Source organism: Sipha flava, unplaced genomic scaffold, assembly GCF_003268045.1.
Source record: "Sipha flava isolate LNK unplaced genomic scaffold, YSA_version1 34_pilon_pilon, whole genome shotgun sequence".
Classification (NCBI taxonomy): Eukaryota; Metazoa; Arthropoda; class Insecta; order Hemiptera; family Aphididae; genus Sipha; species Sipha flava.
Window position 1 is genome coordinate 3,212,607 of NW_020273045.1, and position 19,440 is coordinate 3,232,046.

The following is a 19,440-nucleotide window of genomic DNA, read 5'->3' on the forward strand; positions in this document are numbered from 1 at the left end:
TCGATAGAGACAGTCTGTAATAATCTACCGTAATTACCGACTTAAATTTATAAGTAGTGAAGATACCAACTTGTAGTACTTTGTATTTATATCTTGTTTTAAAGCCTAGGAGTAAATAAGTTAAAAGTTAAGTAAAAGTTAAGTTAAATTAACTTATTTATTTAAATTATTTCATTACTAATAAATTAACTTATTTACTTACAAATTAACTTTAAATTAAAGTATTATTTTTTCGTTTATCCCAATTAAGTTTATTTTGATTTTTAAGACCAGAAAAATATTTTTGTAAAACATCGCATTCAGTAATAAGTTCATGAAAATTAAAAAAATATAAAAATAAAAATTTTGAAGAATTTTTAGATTAGACCATAAAATATATCTTGGTATTAACTATTGATAGGGGTCCCACCATTCTCGGGAAAAGTATTCAACCATCTTCAGTATTGAGTAAAAATAGTCATGTCATCCATGAATTACATTACCATTGACTAAATAATTCTTAATAATAATTCTACTCTATTATTATTAAAATTATTCCATAATCTATGATATTATTAAATAAGATCGATATTATTAAATATTATTAAATAAGAGAAGAAATAAAAGAATTTTTGTATGACTTAAATCGTTTAATTATTTTTATAGATAATGGTATTTAGATATTACCCATATGCATCTGGATAATGTTAAATATTGGTGGATAACAATTAAGGAGGAAATAATCTAGTTTCGGATGGCACATATTACAGCATAATGTTTAATATTCTTATATTTAACCAGTTATTTTAGTATAAATAACTTATACACATATATAATAAAATTGTACACGAATATATAACTATACATACATAGAAAATGAGTCACGATATTTTGTATACCTAAATAGTAAATGGATAAGTACAGAAAACGGATAATACTGCCGCCGAATCATAGCAATACCACTATAATACCAGGGTGTTTCTGGGATTTTTGAATTTGCAATAAGTGGTAATGAATACATGATAATTATATGACTCACCGATACGCAGAATCCGATCAACAAGATCAGATAAACCGACGTCGGCTGCATGGCGCGCGTCGGCGGAGACTTTAACGAACTGTTATTTTCTTTATGCGCCCGCAATGCGTCCGGGTGAATTCAAGTACTCTGCACAACGTTTACATAATAATATTCTGATCGAAGTAAACAATTTCCATTGCACGCGTTTTACGAGTGTATAAACGCATTATTTGCGTCGCGTTTAACAGACAAACATTAAACTGAACTTAACAAGATTACCGTGCAATACCTGTTAAGCAAACGGAAGGCACAAGACGAATAGCAACGAGCTGCCGTGAAACACTGAGGACAACCGAAAAACGAAACTAACGCGACACGCAACGCCAACAGGTGAGCGTAGTGTGAAGTGCGGGGTACCAGTAGAACCTTGGAACAAGAAGAGGTGTAGAGGTGCATTGCGAGCGCATGCGCCATAATGTATGTAACTATACAATGAGTATATGTATAACACATAATCCTATACAAGTACGATTATTATTTACTTTTTTTTTTCATTTCGTTTGTATTTGAATGCTGACAATTAAAATATATAATACCGTCCCTGATAATATACAATTTTTATTAGTATTGATTATTATTTTTATTTATTATTAATTCCCATAACTAATAATAATAATAATGATCATCATAACAATGAGTTATATACCTGATTAGCATGTGTTTAAAAACCAATACCTATGTAGGGTGGAAAATTATAAATAATAAATTGTAAAAATTCTAAATATTATAATATTTAATAATTATATTTAATAATTAATAAATATATAATAAATAATATATATATTATTATTCATTAATAACTAATAAATATTTATTTATTTAAATATGTAATATATTATTATATTAATAAATATATAATTAATAATATATAATAATTAATAAATTATACTTAATTATGCCCTAAAGAGATTGATTACTAATTAAGGTGTGTTTCGCAGTTAGAAAAATAAATGTACCAAATTAACGAAGTATCTCAATTTTTATGACATAAAAAACCTGAGAATTATTTTCAAATATGTTTATTTAATCAATGAATGACTGATGTACAAGTTACATATGTAAATTAGAAAAGCGTACCTATTATATATTCCACAAACAATATAGTTAATATAGTTAATTTTTTTGTTATTCATGTTATTCACTGAATCTTTCAAAATTATATACATTAATAAAGTAAATAATTCATGTATGTGTGTATTTATTATGTAAGTTAAAATAATCATGATCGGGAAAAAAATAATAGATCATTAAATAATTATTTAAAAATTATTATCGAGAAGATTTGATTCAATTATATTATGCTTATGCGTTGGAGAAAGTATAATTGAAATATATATATAACGTAAACAAATAGTAATGCGAAAGTGCATAGTAGAAATGCAGAGTGCATAATTTTTGCATAAACGAAAAATATTGTATAAGTAATAGGTTTTCTGATAAATTTTAAGTTTTCGATTAATTTATAAAATTAAATATTTGTATTCATTTTTATTTTAATTTGAACAATAAACCTTTCATAATTCTCAGAAAAATATATTTAACGATTTAACGCGTTTTACAGTTGTTTTTCTACTTATAGAAAACCTAACAAGAATACTGCTTCGTCACTGTTTACAATTTTTGATTTAATACGATATTTTATGAAATTGATGGTGTAATTCATGGGTTCTCAACCTTTTGAGGTCTGCGCCCCTTTTAAAACTATTTTATGAGTTTACGCCCCACCCCTTCACTACTAAGAGATTGTTGTATATGTTACGGTAATGTTAACATTTGGATAATGTTGACATTATTCGGCTAAAGTCGATATTAGCCATCTACTCGTATTATGGCTAATGTGTAATTTTTCATTTATAGGCAGGGATTATCAACATTATCCGGTTAATGTTAACCTTAACCAGTCAATATTGGATAATGTTAAAAGTTGTATATTAAATAGACTATAGAGTTTTTATTGGTATTCTATACAATAATAAAACGTCGGACTTCCAGAGTATAATATCTTATCTTGACTTATAACCGAGTTAGTCAGTTATCTTACCGATAAAGTGAACTATATATCGGTATATGGGTTTAATATTTATCTTAATTGTACGACATTGTTTGTTATAATTTTATATACGCTATACAAAATACGACGTCGTGCATCGATCTGTTGTTAGTCTGCTTTCAGTTTTCACACGTGATAATTGCAAGTACAGTGTTATTAGTGTTAAACTGTTAAGTGTTTTAGATTGCATTTTTAATAAAATGAAAACAAAACTGGAGTTTTATAATTTATTTGAGAAATTGTTGTCTGAAAAACGAGATGATAATTCGTTTTATTAGTCAAATGTAAAATATTTGAATATAATTAATGAATTGAAAGGCGACAATAAATCTCGTCGTTTGAATAAATTTGAAATTATTAATATTGGAGGAGAAGAGAAATTTATAGCCCCTGTTGAAAAAGATGGTACTAATATACTATATTACGCAAAAAATTATGAATTATAAAAATATGACATACTAAATGAGATACACCTTAATACTGGTCATGGTGGTAAACATCGAATGATGGCAGAAATAAAAAAAAAAATTCAAAAATTTGACTCAAAAAGTTATACTTATGTACATATAATTTATTGTATTTTAAATATATTTAATATTGTGAATAATTTACAATGATTTTATCTCATGCGCATTAAATTTTTATAGTTGTTAAGACATTAGCCAATATTTAATAATATTCATGGCGGGTAATGATAACAGTTAGCTAATGTCGACTTTAGCCGGATAATGTCAACATTAACCAAATGTTAACATTGCGCGTAAAATATACATAACATTTATATATGAACTATACTTTAATGCAGGAGCTGGAACCAAACCCAAAAGAATCCTTAAAATATTTGGAACCGGAACCCTCATTATTAAATGAAAAATATCGGATGTAACAAACATTATTAATTATGTTTTTATTCTTAAAATATCAAAGCATAAATCAATTTTTGAGATATAAGCTTTTTAAAAATTTTATTCTTAATTTTAAATTTTAATATTATGTGTTAACAGATAGACGACTAAAGGTTAAACAGGTTAACCTGTTAATATTAATTAATACTCTAATTTCACCAATACTAGAATTATCTCAGTGGTGAATTGGGCAACATATGTTATTATGTATAGTTAAATACTTAATTTAATTTATACATATTACTGTTCTTCAATATGTACAAACTCTGTTTTTGGCCAAATAAATTATTGTTACTTATTATTATAGATACAAATTTGAATCACAACGTAATGAGTTTAAAAACGAAATTTTATTTTGCATATTTTCTTATTTATTTACTTTATTATAATATTATATATTACTATATAGCTGTTAAAAAAAACTTATTGTGATATATATATATATAATACATATAAATTAGTTGAAGAGACATTTTGAGACATTTATTTTCATACGAGTATATTATGCTATGTTACTTAGTATAATGCCATAATAACGGTAACATCTATGTAATTTTTAAATATGTATCAAATAATATTACGAAATAAATTTTAAAATATTTTATTTAGAACCCGAACCCGAACCTTTTAATAAAATAATTGAGAACCGGAACCATAAAAACTTAAAGGTACCAGTCTCTGCTTTTACGTTGGTTATTGGATTAATAAGAATACAACTTCAATGAAATTTTTTTATATTAAATGAATTTATTTGCATAAAAAAAAATTCGACCACAGCGGCGACCAACACAACGGCAAGGCACGGCATAGAAAACGGCAACGTTTTCATTTTTCGTGTTTTTTTTTCAACATATTCTTTCCCCACCTGAAATTTTGTCACGCTTCCCTAGGGGGGCGCGCCCCCCCAGGTTAGAACCACTGGTGTAATTGAAGTCTTACTTTTCGAAAATAGTATAACTACAAATATAAATACAAAAACTATACCAAAATTCTAAACATATTAAAATAAAACATACACGATAATTAAATAATAAATTAAAATAAAAATTATTAAATTAAACACCGTTATAAACTTTATTGTTTTATATCAATAATAATTACATAAAGTAACATATATACTATAGATAAACATATAAATGTAACAATGTAATACGTATATCCTTTACGAAGTTCTGTTTTATAATATTGAATATAAAAAATGTTGGTATGTTGTTATATGTTTTCCTACTACACAGTAGTCTGGAGTAAGTAGTTATTAAACCTGCTTTATTGGTTTGCATTGATCTTAAGCTGTACTTGAACTTGACTATATTTTTTAAATATTAAATAAGGAAATTCATTGTTTCTTACATTTCTGAATATAGTTGCACTTTCTCTAGAATCTCGATTGATGAACATAAATATTGGTCTTGAACAACCTACCGTTCTTGTCACCTTATATTTAATCGACACAATTCGATCTTTTAATCGATTATTTATTATAAGAGTTCGTTTTTGGTTTTGTGATTTTTTTTTCTTTATTCCGGAGTTATTTTTTAGAGAAGTGTGTGGCCATTTTATCATAAAACTCGTTGATATTCTAAGTTTATTAATGGGTTTATTCTTGATTAATTTACCATCGGTTTTACCGTCATCCAAGTAAGAATAATTTTTATTGTAAAATGAATCCTTATTTAAATTAGCTAATTCATTTTTATAAGTAGAATTGCTACTAACATTGGTATCTATATTGCTATTATATGTGTTAAAGGAACTATTAATTTCGTTTAAATTAGAACCATCATCAAAGTTCTTTTTCATGGATTTTTTTTTATGATTTATACCAAAAACCTCTTTTTGCAGCGGAAAAGTGTAATCTTTTGTATAGTCTAAAATAATAAATATTTGTAATTAAATTTTTTTTAAAAAATTTAAATTATAAGCTAGCACAATTTTAATTCAGCATAATGAGCAATACATCAGTAATTCATTACATTTTTCAATATAATATTATTCATATAGTACACAGAACCAATGGTAAATACAAAAAGGGAAAAATTATACAATATATTTAATAGATGATATTTATATTAAAAAAAAATTAATTATTTTGAATAAAAATTAAATAAAAAAGAATAAATTAATTGATAATCTAGGATTTAAATTTTTTTAATTTTGTGAAATTATAATAAAAAAATTACAATTAATCATATAGTAGGAAGGTCAGTGGTGGATGGAGCCCTTACCTTTTTTTATTGTATTTAACATAATGATGAAATTAAAGATTCTGATCGCAGTTAGAGATTCAATTACGATTTATGATATATTTTTTTTTAATTTACTTCATATTTAGACTTATGTTCTAAAATATTTAAACAGCAACATATTGAAATAAAAACATAATCTTAGAGAAGTACATTCTCGATGTTTTACCAAAAGATATCCGAAAAAAGGAAAAAAAAATTTTTTTTAAAAAAATTTCTTGTACAAAAAAAAAAAACATTAAAAAAATTATGCCATTGAATTCTATTAATCATAGGATATAGGTATCAATAATTCGCGTGCACAATTTAATATAAAAATTATAATAATAATAATAATAATAATAATAGGTATACTTAAAAATTGTAATCTTAAAATATAAAATATTAATTTGTAGGTACCTAAAATTGAGAAGTTTAATTTTTTTCTAAATGAAGGCGACTGCATTTTTGAAGAGTGCAATGATTTTGAAGACAAAAATAGGCTTTGAATGTTTTTCACATCTTTATGTTCAACTATATATATATATTATAATATTAAAACAAACTTATATTTTTAAAAATTCAAGTTCAAAAAAAAGTATATACTTACTTAATTCATCAGAAGAAAATAAATAGCCAGAAGGTAAATATGATTTAATTGAATTATTATGCATCATTTTATCGTATTTATTTAATTTATTTTCCATTTTTATTATTTGATTTTTTTTCATTTGTAATATACAGTTACGATTTTTATGCTGTTTTTTACAATTTTTCGAACAAAGTAGAGCAAAATAACAACTTGAACAAGATTCCATGTCTTTTAAAAAATGTTTTAAACACTCATAACACACTTGACATTCTTCCTAAATCAAAGGTTTTGAACAATAAAATGTATGACTATACATAGCTATTTATAAAACTAACTTACTTGAGTGAGATTTATTGGACAGTAAGTTTTTGAATTTTTAATTTGTTGTAAGCACAATAAATATCCTTTGATTTTCTTATTTTCTTCCACGCTCTAAATAATTCATATTTTTGGATTTTAAATTCAAAAACTATTTATAAAATATTTAATTAATACTTACAAATTTATTATTCTCAGTAATTTTAAAATTAAATGGCGATTTACGTAAAATTATTCCAGATTTAATTTCTTGTTTAACTATCTCAAACCCAAAATTCATCCAAAGTAACATGACAGTTTTATTAAACGTAAACGATTTATTTTTTCTATAACTATTTCTAAAAGTTAATAATTATGAATTTTAATACTAAATTATATTTATGAAATAAAATATTTTGCATTCAAAGTATAGGAAAAAATTTTATATTTTATTTCTAAACAATATTGGCCTTAGTTCAGATTAAAATATTTCAACAGATCGACTAAAAATGTCCTTTCTATAAGCATTTAAAATCGGCAATTTACTTTTTTAATAAAATACTAAAAATATATTATTCATATTTATTTTGACTATGAATAATAAACTGTTATAGAATTTAAGATAAAAATCATCATTGTTTTATTTCATACATTCAATATTTTTTAATGCTTAATAATTATCGTGATATTATAACAATGTATATGCTAAAATGTAAAAATAGGAAAATTTTATTTCTCACAGACTAATCGTAAGATGCTCATCAATAATGCATGTGCACTATAAATAAGTACCTACTTCTATATAGATAATAGGTTAAAATATAAATGTGTTGAACTACTTACATTAGTGCATCTTTAGCTCTTTTTGCATAAATTGAATTCAACATTTTTCTACCAAAATTTTCCAATTTTTTCACTATTTCATAGAAATTAGTTAAATGTTGATTCAATCTAATGAATATAGCATTTAATATTATATTCTTTAATTTTTATAGAGTACAAATTAATACTTTTTTGATTCTTTTAACATAAAACAGTATTCATAAATATTGCCTTTGAATTCTTCATTGTAGACCTCAAAACTTTTTAGAGTATTTGAATTTGCTTCCAGCAATAAATCCAAAAATTCAATAATTTTTTTATACGACAAATTAAAATTATAATTTGGGTTTAATAACAATGATAGTAAAGTTCCAAAACCAGAAATAGTTTTGTTTACATTTCTTCGATTTTTACCCAAAAATATTTTTGTTAAATTTAACTTTCCCGTTAACATAGCCAAAGCTATCGGATTAAAACCACAAAAAGAGTGACTTTTCTTGGTAACAGAGTAAAGTATGGAGGCTAGTTCATTTTCAAATTTTTCATATTCTATTGAATTTTCATTGATTTCAAAATTATTTTTTTTTAAGCAGAGAATATCCAAAGGTGTCATGGAAGCCTCATCGGTTGCAATGTTTTTCCATGGTAATTCATATCGTAATAAACTTAACATAGGCTTTAAAAAGAAAAACAAATATAATGCTAAATTTAGAAAATATACATACAAATTATTTAGTAAGATATTATTTTTATTACAATTGCTTTTGAATTTGGGTCAACGTGATGCATGATTAAAACTTCAACACATTTGACAACATTGCAATTAATGTGCATTATAACCGCCATGTGTAACAAATTCAGTTTATATTCCTAATCATAAATCATATGTTAATAATATTACTCACTTAGTAAAGTTAAATTAAATACCTACCTTATAAGATAAAACATAAAGTGGAGATCCACCAGAATTAAAAACAGCATTTAAAACTGTTGGATTAATGCTCAATAAGGCCAAGTGAATGGTTTTTTTTGGTGTAAAACAAGTTGAAGCTTTAGCACCCATATTAATTAAGAGCATAATTGTGTCTTCGATTAAATTTAATTTGGTTTTCCTGAAATCATTAGATATGGTTAAATATTTGTTAAAAAATGTTATGTCTTCATTAACTTTGTTTTTAATGGTAAGTATTTTGATGTTGAACTTGATTCTTCAATTTCATCGTAATTTTCTATAAACTAAAGCATAAATTATATGAATTAATTATAATGCATTTTTTTATTATTGTTTTTGAATAAAAAATGTAATGGATCATACAATTTTTTTTAATATTTATGTAATACCCCCGATTACTTCTGAACATTAATTTATTATAATTGTTCATAGAATTATATTTTTTAAGGACAATTTTTACTTATAATTTTTAAGAGTTCTATAATTTCTATTATACAATTAATTTGTAATAATTTATAATATAGACTACAGTTTAACATTTAAATATTTTTATAAATGCTAAAACATAAATATTATAAATAATTAAATCAGTATTGAAAATGTATGAATTAGGTATTACAATATATAAAATACTGCAGCTATGATATAAATTAATTTCTGACTGATACCATGTTTAGGATATTTAGATGAATACATCAAACATTCTAAATGTACTTTGTGTAGTTTATTAAAATACTCATTGCCATTTCAAAGCTGGATTTAAGCACAGGCTACATAGACTGGAGTCATTGGGCCCACACCACAACAAGGCCCTTACCACACATAACTAAAAAAAAAAGCTTGATTTTTATAGTAAGAGCTTAAAAAATTTGTAAGGAGAGTCCTTTAAATGTTGGAAAATATACAAAATGTATACTTTAGAGGGGGCTTTTAGTCTCTCTATTTGTATATATGTCCTTTCTATTTCCAAAAATCACTCTTTAAACCTTCTGGTAAGGCCACACCACAATTGAGCCTATGGGTCTACATATCCAAAATCCAGCCCTGTACCATCCACAACGTAATAACATTTAAATATTTCAAACTTTAGGTATAAATTATTAATGTATAATAGTGGTTTTAAAAGTTAAAAATATACGTACCTACTAGTATTTTAAGTAAAACAATAATTTTTCAATACTTGTTGGTGAAAAAAAAATAAAATATTTTCAATTTAACCTTCATAGATTTATATTACATAAACTTATACAACTAATTAAATTAGAACAATATTTTTATTAACTTTGTAAATATAGCAATAAATTTACCATCATATTTGGTAGATTTTCTGGTTGAAAGAAATTGATTTTCTGTACATTTTCTATAAGAATATTTTGATCTCCTAAAATTAATTTTTTAATTCAATACTTTTATTATCATTCAATAATTTTAATTAAATTTAAAATAAAACTAGGAATAATGGTTAATGAATTATCAAATCGTATTTATCCAAAATTATTAACTAAAGGGAAACTAGTTTTTTTCTTAAAGACTGTGATTGAATCATTACATTTAATATCTATTTCTGTCCTTTGGATACCTAACTTTACAATTTCACAGACTATTTTTTAAAATTCCAACCATCTCAATTATTATAATCTCTCAATACAAACATAAAATTAAACTACAGTTTAATCTGATATTATAATTAATGTATATTTTTTAAATTTATTCTGAAATTTTTAGCTATAGTATCTACTATACAATTTTTTGATAATTTTACGGTTTCAAGATATAATAATAAACATAAAAAAATTGGAAATATTAAATATACCTATACAGATAAACCAAAATATTAACTACATTTACAGATATTGGCAGTTTATATCAGATAATTATAATTACTTGAAACAACTTACCATTTCTAATTTTAAACTTTAATCTAATATTAGGAATTAAATACTCAGTCCAATTTTTTATGTCATTTAATAAACATATGTATCTCATAAGAGTTAGATTTAATGGAGTAAATCCATCGTCATTATAGCATTCTAAGTTAGCTCCAAGATTTATCAAAAATTTAATTATTTCATGTTGATCATTGGCCTAAGACATAATGTTATTAAAAAGAAAAAAAAAAGAAAAAACAACATTACAGAAGAAATCATTAAACGAGTATTTCCTTTAGAATCAGATACGTCCAAGTCAATGTCATAATTTTTAACTAAATCGAGAATATTTGCTGGAGTCAAATTAAATTTAGTCAACATTTGGACTGCTGCTAACTCTTGGTGGTGGGTGGACATGAACATACTCCGTTTTCCACTCCAAATGTTGTTTACATTGTAAAGCAAGGTCTTCTATAAAAGCAAACTTTAGTATTTTAACTTTTTTCATTGTTAAATTTTAAAATTAATAGGTACTTCACTAAATTTCTGTTGATAAGCATGTGCTAATATCATCTTATCTAAAGTGTTATTATTGTATGCTAAAACTTTTGAAGAAACAAAAAACGTAAATATGTCATCACATTTTTCATTTTCAAATTCTATTTCAGAATTTGTTGCCTTAACATTATCATTATCTTGTTCAATTTGTATGGTCCACAAGTCTTTATGAAGACGATCAAATTGTTTGTCAATTACAATACCAAAGTTGAACAAACACTTTTTCTTGGATTGGGTAGTTTTTTTTGGTATTTTCTATAAAATATATATACATATATATTTATAACCACATATATGTATTTATGTACTTATAAATATAACAAAATATTAGTTTTAAATTACTAAATAGTTTTTTAATACTAAATTGTTCAGATTATAGCCACATATAAAACGGTTTTCATTATCCATATTAATAGTAGTATTTAGTTCTAATGATTTTGATATAAATTCAGAATCATATGATTGCACATCAAAGTATAAACTGTTTAAATGTCTTGTATGTAAGTATGAGTGATTAATATTTAGGTATTTTTCATTGTTATCTCGTACATTTATAATTGAATGAGGCGCCTAAAATCATGATTAAAAAATTAATGTTACTATTTTTTTTTGTCAGTTCTATGTTAAAAATAATAAATATTTTAACAAACTTGAGTAATATCAATGAGATCTCTGAATTGGAGTAGTTTTATTTTGCTAGTATTGTCTGGTACATTGAATGTTGGTACTGTATTTGTTGTTAAATTAGAAGAAAGCCTTAAAAGATGACTCCCTACCCAAAAGCCTACTTCTTGACACTGATTAGGATGTGTCATTACACCGGGTCCAAAACATTGGTTATCTTTAAACAATCCCTAGAATTAATTTTGAGCAAAGTAATTTAAGTTATCTTATTTGATTTATTAAGTACCTCAAATATTAATCCATTTTCATAAACCATACGACCATAGCCATGTATTTGATTTAAATAAAAATATCCTTCATAGGTTTGTTTTTTATTATCTTCTATCCATATCATTAACCCTTGGCCATGATAACAACCTTTTACAATGGGGCCCTTATAAATTTGAGTTAACTGAAGAAAATTTAAAACTCAATTAAACATGAAATATAGTATAAAATTAGGAAACCGAATACTACATTGATAATTTATATGTGGTCAATAATATGACTAAGATATGTAGTTATAAAATATTGACTATTAGATAAAACTAAGCATTAATTTAGTTTCATATTTCATGTTTTAATTTACATTATACATAGTGCTTTCACTGTTTCTAAATTTAATTTTAAGTTGAACTCTAATAATTTAATAAAATTGCAACAACTTAAAATATATTCTTACTTGATTGTGTTTAATAATATCAGTTATATAATTGTTAGTATTATTTTCCCCAAATGAATCAAACTTAGGGGCAATGATACATATTTCTTTTCTGTCCATAATAAAGAAAATATAACATTCAAATATTAACATAATATATATATATAAAAATTAATTTTAATAAATAATAATTTAAAAATGTATTTACAAACATAATTTAGTAAACTTTAGTTACTATCGATATGACAACATGTAAATATTTAAAATGTATAAATAAACACCAACATTTAGTATATGTATTTAAATATTTTGTATTTGTGAATTTTACTTGTAATAACAACAGTTTGAGTCTATAATTCTTCTCTCCGCTTATTTATTTTGTCTTCCAATACCTTATGTAATTTTTGTACATTTCTATTTTCTTTTTTTATATAATTTTCAATACCATCATGATCATTTCCAGCTGCTAAATCTACATTTAAGTGTCGCAGTTTTAATAATCTCCGTTCATATTCTTTCAATTCATCCTAAAAGTTCTATATGTTATACTCAATCCATTGATTGATACATTTAAATTAATCATTTTTCTTACATGCAATAGTTGTAATTCATTTTTACTGAAATTAGTTTCTTCAGCTTTTTTCCAGATTTCTTGTACTTTGGGTTCAATAAACTCTTCACTATTTGGACCAGAAAGAGACAATCTATGAAGACGATCAAAACTATCCTTTATGTCATGTATACGATTTCTAAATATAATACATTTAAAAATGATTTGTTTATAAAATGTACAAATGCAATGTAAAATTATAAAATAAAAAATATTTACTGAAGGTTTCTTTGTTTATGACTGTAGTTGATGATATCATCAGCTTCATGCAATGAATTATAATTATTTTTTAATCTCTTTTTTGAAATAGCTATAATATTTGTAATTAAGATAAAATTCACAAAGTTGTTATTGATATTAGATGCAAATTTATAAATATTTACCAATAGGAACATCATTTTGCATGTTTTCAACTTCATTTGTCAGTGAATAAAATTCATCTATTTTTTTTTGGTGATTTATAAATTCATCTTTCAATGCTATCAGCTCAATGCCTTTACATTAAAATTAAATGTTAGAACTGTTATATTTTAAAATTAATAATATATAATTAATAAGACTACTTGTGAAACCAGATTCTTTAGCCTGGATCCATAACTGGTTTAATCTTTTATCATGCAATAAGTATTTATCAACAACTTTCAATGAGTCTCCAGATTCTTGTTCTTGTATTCTAAAATCTGACTGATTATTTTGAGGCTTATGAGCAGTCTCGTCAAAGTGATAACTCAATTTATATCTCTCTAATATACCTTAAAAATAATAAAATATTAATCAAATTTAAACATTTTAATTTATATTTGATACATTTAAACTATAATTGAATAGTATATTTGTAGTAAAACAGTGTTAATAATAACTTTTACAGTTGAAAAATAATTATAATATTTTAAATAAAATATTTTTAATTAAAAATATCATAGATCAATTTCTAATTTACAACAATTACCTAAATCACAAAGAACCTACAAAATTAATCTTAAATAATTTTAATAATAAATAACTAGATATATATTAATTTTTTTAAAGAAAAAAAGTTATATATTGAATTACCAAAAAAATAAAAATAATAAATTACCTAAAAGTTTTTTCCGAACAATAGATTCCATTTCCCCATTTTTATCTAAATTTTTTGTTTTGTATGCTTTTAGTTCACGTTCATCTTCATCTTGTATTCGCAGCTCCGATAACAATGATCTTAATTCAGGTTCTGAGCATCTCTGTAAATCATGAACATACTTTACAGAATTTTAAAAATATAAATTACATTTTTCATTGAATGATTCCTACCTGTTTCGCTTTGCTCCAAACTAAATTCAATTTGTTTATTTTGAATGGTTTATTTAGAAAGCGAACATTGAATTCAGGTTCATTGTTCAAAGACAATTTTTTTTTCAAAGTTTCATTCTCGTTCGGGTGTGAGTATGCGCAATAACAGAGCAATAATATAATTAAAACTATTCTCTTGCCCATGATTTTTAAAGAATCAAATAGTTACGTAATAATAGTTCTAATGATCTCACTAACACCAATAGAGAAAATATAAAGATAACTACCATGAATTTGCTGTAGATATACCTGTAACCACAGAACTATATATCAACACTATAGATAAATAGATAATGAATCACGATTATTTCTTCAGACATCATTCACTAGAAGTGGGGGAGGGATAAACACTAAAAAAAAAATTCGTTGATAACATGGTTGATAAACATTACACAATTTTTTAATCGGAAACTTAATTTGGAAAGTACAACTAAATATATTTATTTTGATTCATCATAAGTTGTAAATTTTTTCTATCCATTAAATATAAGCTTATTGTTATTTTGTGATTGTTGTGTTATTATCATGTGGTGTCAATTTGATGAATGCTCAATATCCAGTGATTGTCTTAAACTTACAAAGTGCACTTTCAAAACTAAATCAAAAACCGAATTTTAATCATTAATAACGCTCAAGGTTAATTTCTATTTGTATGAAAATGACATTCAATTGTACAAATTCATGATGATTGAGGATAGCATAATATGGTTTGTGTCTGGCGGACTCTTGTTTACAACTGTAATATTGATAGTTGCTTGTATATGTGGATGTCATAAATCAATCCCTAAGTAAGTTATTTATTTTTGTATTTCATAAGTTTGTTTATAATTATAGTTTGGTGTTTCATAATTAATTTCAGTTGTTTGTAATAAAATTGATAGTAAAATATTTGATCAGTGTTCTTAGTATTACTTAAATCAATTATATTGTTATGCATGCAACACAAATTTCATAATACATTTTTTTTTTAAATTAAGCATATTTTGTATTTCATTTGTGTATTGATTTTAATTTGTAATAAGTAGATGAGAAATGTAGTTTTAAATTTTGTAGACTTTCTTAATTAAAATAATTATAATATCTACATTGATTTTATTTATTTATTTTATTTGAAGAAAATAATATAATAAAAGTAATTATATTCAATATTTATGATTAATACTATTGACTATTTTAAATTATACAATTTTTTTTCATATTTTTTGATGTTATCTACTTAATGTCATTGATATGGATTATGGCTATCCTAATTAGGTTCGATTAATTCTTATGTTATATTTGTTATATTGGATATCTTGTTATAATGTTATCATTCCATTGAATTTGTATATTTTATATATTGAGAAAAAATATCTGTGTTTTCCTTTTGGAAATATTAATATTAATTTATATTAATATTTAATTAATTTAAATGCCATTTATTAAATATATTTTTTTTTTAAAATTCGTATTATAATCCTAGCATTAAAACTAAAACCTAAGTAAAAAGTATTCAATATTCCTCTCAATGAATAGTTAAATTGCATGTATAAAAATAATATTTATCATATTGATTACATACTATGGATTACCATTTTTTTATAGTTAAATAAATATCCATAAACTACAACTGTCATAACTTTAAAAGCTTTAAAACCTTGTCTATTTACAATATTTTGATAACATTTTTATTCATAGAATTGAAAATATATTGAAAGTACAAAAAAATATAAATTATTAAGACTTTTACAAAATATAGAAATAATACAATTAAACATAAACTAACCATTAGAGTGCTGAATATAATTTTTTTATTTTACTATTTTATTAATATTATTATTATTATTATTATTTGAACAATATAATGACTAAAAATAAAGATAAAGTGTTTGGTAAATATTTTCAAAGTAATAGTAAATTTAAAATAAATAATAAAATTTGATTAATTTGTTAATGCATATTTATATATTATATATGGTATTATTAATATTAACAATTATAAACATTTGAAATTAAAAACACCATATGAAGATATAAAATTAAATAAATATTTTTATTATAATTTCAATATAGTCAATAACAACTTTCTTAAAAAAATATTTTTTTACAAATTATAAATTTTATATGTTCAATAAAATGTGAGTCTAATGGTAATAAGAAAATATTTTTAAAATTTAAAATTAATTTTTTTAATTATACAATCAATTACATTATTTATAATTACTACTATACATATTATACAGAAGTTAATTTATATACATTTACTTATGTTGTATTTCCTTATTTTATATTTTGGTTGAATATAATTCAAATTTTTTCGTCCTTGTTATTAGTCAAAAAGTTTTCTGACTAATTTATAGATTATACTTATTTTTAATTGAAAAAAATAATATTTAAAAATAGATAATAAATTTTTAATAAGTAAAAAAATATTTTCTTTAGGGATAAAATTAATTGCCTGCATCTAATAAATACTGTCTAAATTATTAAAAATTTGAAAAATAATGATTTTATTTTATAATTAATAAATATACTAAAGTAAATTGCTTGCTTGTATGAAAAACTACCAAAGTACAGTCCCTTGCTATTGTTAATATAGTATTAAACCTAAGTTTTGTGAAACATAATTAAATGAAAATAGATATTTGAATTTGGATTGTAATATTCTGTATATTTTTGTTTTATTTGCTTGTAATTAATAGAAATGAATTACTTGGTCTTGCTGGCATGGTAAAAATCACCAACCCTGATATTGAAGCAGTACCAGTGGATAGGAATTCAGTTAGTCCATCACCAACAAATAGTACAAAAAGGTTTTTATTGTAAGAAGTATTAATAACTCCATTAGTAATTCTATTAATTATATTCCAATAGAAGTTCAGCTGGTGCAACTTTATCCTCAGCCACAAGAAGTCTTCCTGATTTACCTGTAGAAACTCCTAGGAGTTCAGATGCTGTAGCCACTGCTGTTTGGTATGGTGGTGATTCAAACTCTGAATTATATGCTACTGTTGAAGAAAACAAAAATGGAATCAAAGGGGAGCCTTCGAAATATGTTAATAATAATACCATGTCTCCATCTAGTGGTACTACAGCATCTAAAAATGAATGTGTTTATGCTTGTGTAAACAAAGAAAATCCATATGACAAATTACAACAGGAACATCCATATGCTAAAGTTGGTGTGAATAATTCCAATAATCAGAATGCTAATTCCCAAAGGTAATTTACTCAAATTATGTTTATGTAACATTCAAAATATATTTCAAAATTAATGTTATAGATTGGAAAAAGGAAGTTTAACTGAGTCCATAGAATTAGATGTAATTGATAGGGTTGCTCCTGATCAAGATATAGCAGCTGCTAGTGTGATTGCAGGCGATGAAGCTGCCAGTATTAACATTCCTTATATGACTCCGCCAGTAGGGCTTGTAGATCATCCATTAAATATGCAACCAAGACAGGGCCATTACAGTGGCGATTCACATGATTCTAGTAGTATGAATACTTAATAATTTTTTTCAATGATAAATTTTTTTTTAATGTATTGATCAAATTTCAGAAGGATACACCAGTATCAGTGTTCGAGAACCATTATCAAGAATTATGGCTAGTGCTCGAAATGGTGGTTTACAATCAGATCCTCATTATGCATTTGTCTCGGACGATTCTGGTTCGAAAAAACATTAATTTAAATATTAATATGTGCTATAACTACATATTTTCAATTTTAACAGATGAAATGTATGCAGCTATCATTGAACCAACTACTAATGTGTATACTAGTGGAAGTGAAACATATGCTCAAATACCAAGTGCAAATAATATCCCTGTTGCTTCAACTGCTCAATCATATAAAGCTTCTACATCACACATTAATGGAGTTGAACAAATACAAACACATTCCAGAAAGGGTAATTGTTTAAAATTGTTATTTAAATTTTGAATAATCAAATCAAATTTCTTTATAGATTCTTCATCAAGTGCTGTTAGTTCCAATTCACCTAAACCTGAAAAACGACCCGCTAATTCTCCTCTTCCTAAACCTCCAGAATATTTAGATGAAATGTATGCAAAAGTAATGAAAAAACGCAATGATTCTCCAGAACAATCATCTGCTGTGCATTGCTGCATGTATGATGAAGGTATTTATGATAGATTGGTAGAGCCTAAAAAAACACAGTCATCAGATGTTGATCCTAATTATGAAGAGCTAAGACCTACTAACCATGGTTATGCTCGAATAAAGAAAATTGACAAACCATCTGAACCCGACTACGCAAGTTTGACTAGGTCATTGAGCACTGAATATGTTGAAAGCGATCCAAATTATGAAAGCTTAAAAGTAGACTTAAATGAAATCAATCATAATTCAATTTATTCAGAAGTAAATAAAAGGTAGCTTTTTTATAAACAGCATTTTATGTTGTAAATTTATTTTAGCAAGTGTAAAAGTCCTTAAATTCTTTTCTACTTTGCTTTTGTTAATTTTGTATTTGACTAGTATGTTTGACACATTTTGTTCTAACAATATTTAATTTATCATTCTAAGTACCACTATTTTTATATTTACACCAGATTGTATGATTATTTTTAAATTGTGTGTTCATTATTTATGGACATAACGATGGCTCAAATTTTCCCAGAGGCCACCATAAAGTATAATATTGTGATAATTGATTAAAAATGATTTAACCATTAAAACCCACCTTAAAACTATTTCAATTTTTATTTATTATTAATTTCATTAAAAATAAATTTAGTACCATTGATTTTAAGTATAGTAAAATCCTTTTCTCTCAAATTTTTATTATGTTCAAGATGATTTATGTTTTTTATCTATTGGTGAAGTAAATGAGTTCTATAACTATT

The 19,440-nt window shown here is 24.2% G+C and overlaps 4 protein-coding genes across 5 annotated transcripts in view; 1 reads left to right on the top strand and 3 right to left on the bottom strand.

Moving 5' to 3' along the window:
- Window positions 1-1,382, bottom strand: part of LOC112687413 — a 31,408-nt gene extending 30,026 nt beyond the window's left edge. Inside the window, exon 1 of the mRNA XM_025560105.1 lies at window positions 1,019-1,382. Within this exon, the coding sequence (XP_025415890.1) occupies window positions 1,019-1,069 (51 nt within the window). The 5' untranslated portion in view covers window positions 1,070-1,382. The remainder of the gene's footprint in view (window positions 1-1,018) is intronic.
- A 3,790-nt stretch (window positions 1,383-5,172) lies between these two features.
- On the bottom strand, window positions 5,173-12,836 carry LOC112687466. Its single transcript, XM_025560186.1, has 19 exons — window positions 12,672-12,836; window positions 12,237-12,401; window positions 11,977-12,180; window positions 11,669-11,896; window positions 11,303-11,581; window positions 11,036-11,239; window positions 10,799-10,985; window positions 10,208-10,281; window positions 9,117-9,184; window positions 8,880-9,060; window positions 8,705-8,818; window positions 8,137-8,624; window positions 7,970-8,077; window positions 7,329-7,485; window positions 7,169-7,261; window positions 6,942-7,103; window positions 6,848-6,884; window positions 6,658-6,771; window positions 5,173-5,883 (listed from the first exon to the last, which is right to left on the bottom strand). The coding sequence occupies exons 1-19, from the start codon at window positions 12,801-12,803 to the stop codon at window positions 5,282-5,284; spliced, it is 3,597 nt and encodes a 1,198-aa protein (XP_025415971.1). The 5' UTR covers window positions 12,804-12,836; the 3' UTR covers window positions 5,173-5,281.
- Window positions 12,837-12,936: 100 nt separating this feature from the next.
- Window positions 12,937-14,878, bottom strand: LOC112687374 (alpha-2-macroglobulin receptor-associated protein). The gene is made up of 7 exons (XM_025560035.1): window positions 14,551-14,878; window positions 14,339-14,480; window positions 13,824-14,012; window positions 13,644-13,754; window positions 13,480-13,570; window positions 13,243-13,399; window positions 12,937-13,177 (listed from the first exon to the last, which is right to left on the bottom strand). The coding sequence occupies exons 1-7, from the start codon at window positions 14,731-14,733 to the stop codon at window positions 13,001-13,003; spliced, it is 1,050 nt and encodes a 349-aa protein (XP_025415820.1). The 5' UTR covers window positions 14,734-14,878; the 3' UTR covers window positions 12,937-13,000.
- Window positions 14,879-14,956: 78 nt separating this feature from the next.
- On the top strand, window positions 14,957-19,440 carry LOC112687373. 2 transcript variants are annotated; one of them, XM_025560032.1, is made up of 7 exons: window positions 14,958-15,377; window positions 17,271-17,381; window positions 17,443-17,790; window positions 17,852-18,066; window positions 18,131-18,241; window positions 18,306-18,482; window positions 18,540-19,439. In XM_025560032.1, exons 1-7 carry the CDS (start codon window positions 15,271-15,273, stop codon window positions 18,968-18,970), a joined length of 1,500 nt encoding a protein of 499 aa, XP_025415817.1. In that variant the 5' UTR covers window positions 14,958-15,270; the 3' UTR covers window positions 18,971-19,439. The 2 variants fall into 2 exon arrangements, with proteins under 2 accessions (XP_025415819.1, XP_025415817.1); XM_025560034.1 differs by lacking the exon at window positions 17,271-17,381 and having other exon boundaries at window positions 14,957-15,377; window positions 18,540-19,440.

Bases quoted from the DNA above. Each gene is read 5' to 3' on its own strand.
- LOC112687466 (XM_025560186.1), bottom strand. From the start codon at position 12,803: ATGTTAATATTTGAATGTTATATTTTCTTTATTATGGACAGAAAAGAA. The intron at 10,282-10,798 runs GTAAGTTGTTTC...AATTAATTTTAG, and splicing joins AAAGTTTAAAATTAGAAATG to GAGATCAAAATATTCTTATA. The intron at 8,819-8,879 runs GTAGGTATTTAA...ATTTATGATTAG, and splicing joins TTTATGTTTTATCTTATAAG to GAATATAAACTGAATTTGTT.
- LOC112687374 (XM_025560035.1), bottom strand. From the start codon at position 14,733: ATGGGCAAGAGAATAGTTTTAATTATATTATTGCTCTGTTATTGCGCA. The intron at 14,013-14,338 runs GTAATTTATTAT...ATTATTTTTAAG, and splicing joins TGTTCGGAAAAAACTTTTAG to GTATATTAGAGAGATATAAA. The intron at 13,178-13,242 runs GTAAGAAAAATG...TAGAACTTTTAG, and splicing joins ATGAATTACAACTATTGCAT to GATGAATTGAAAGAATATGA.
- LOC112687373 (XM_025560032.1), top strand. From the start codon at position 15,271: ATGATGATTGAGGATAGCATAATATGGTTTGTGTCTGGCGGACTCTTG. The intron at 17,382-17,442 runs GTTTTTATTGTA...ATATTCCAATAG, and splicing joins CCAACAAATAGTACAAAAAG to AAGTTCAGCTGGTGCAACTT. The intron at 18,067-18,130 runs GTATGAATACTT...ATCAAATTTCAG, and splicing joins CGATTCACATGATTCTAGTA to AAGGATACACCAGTATCAGT.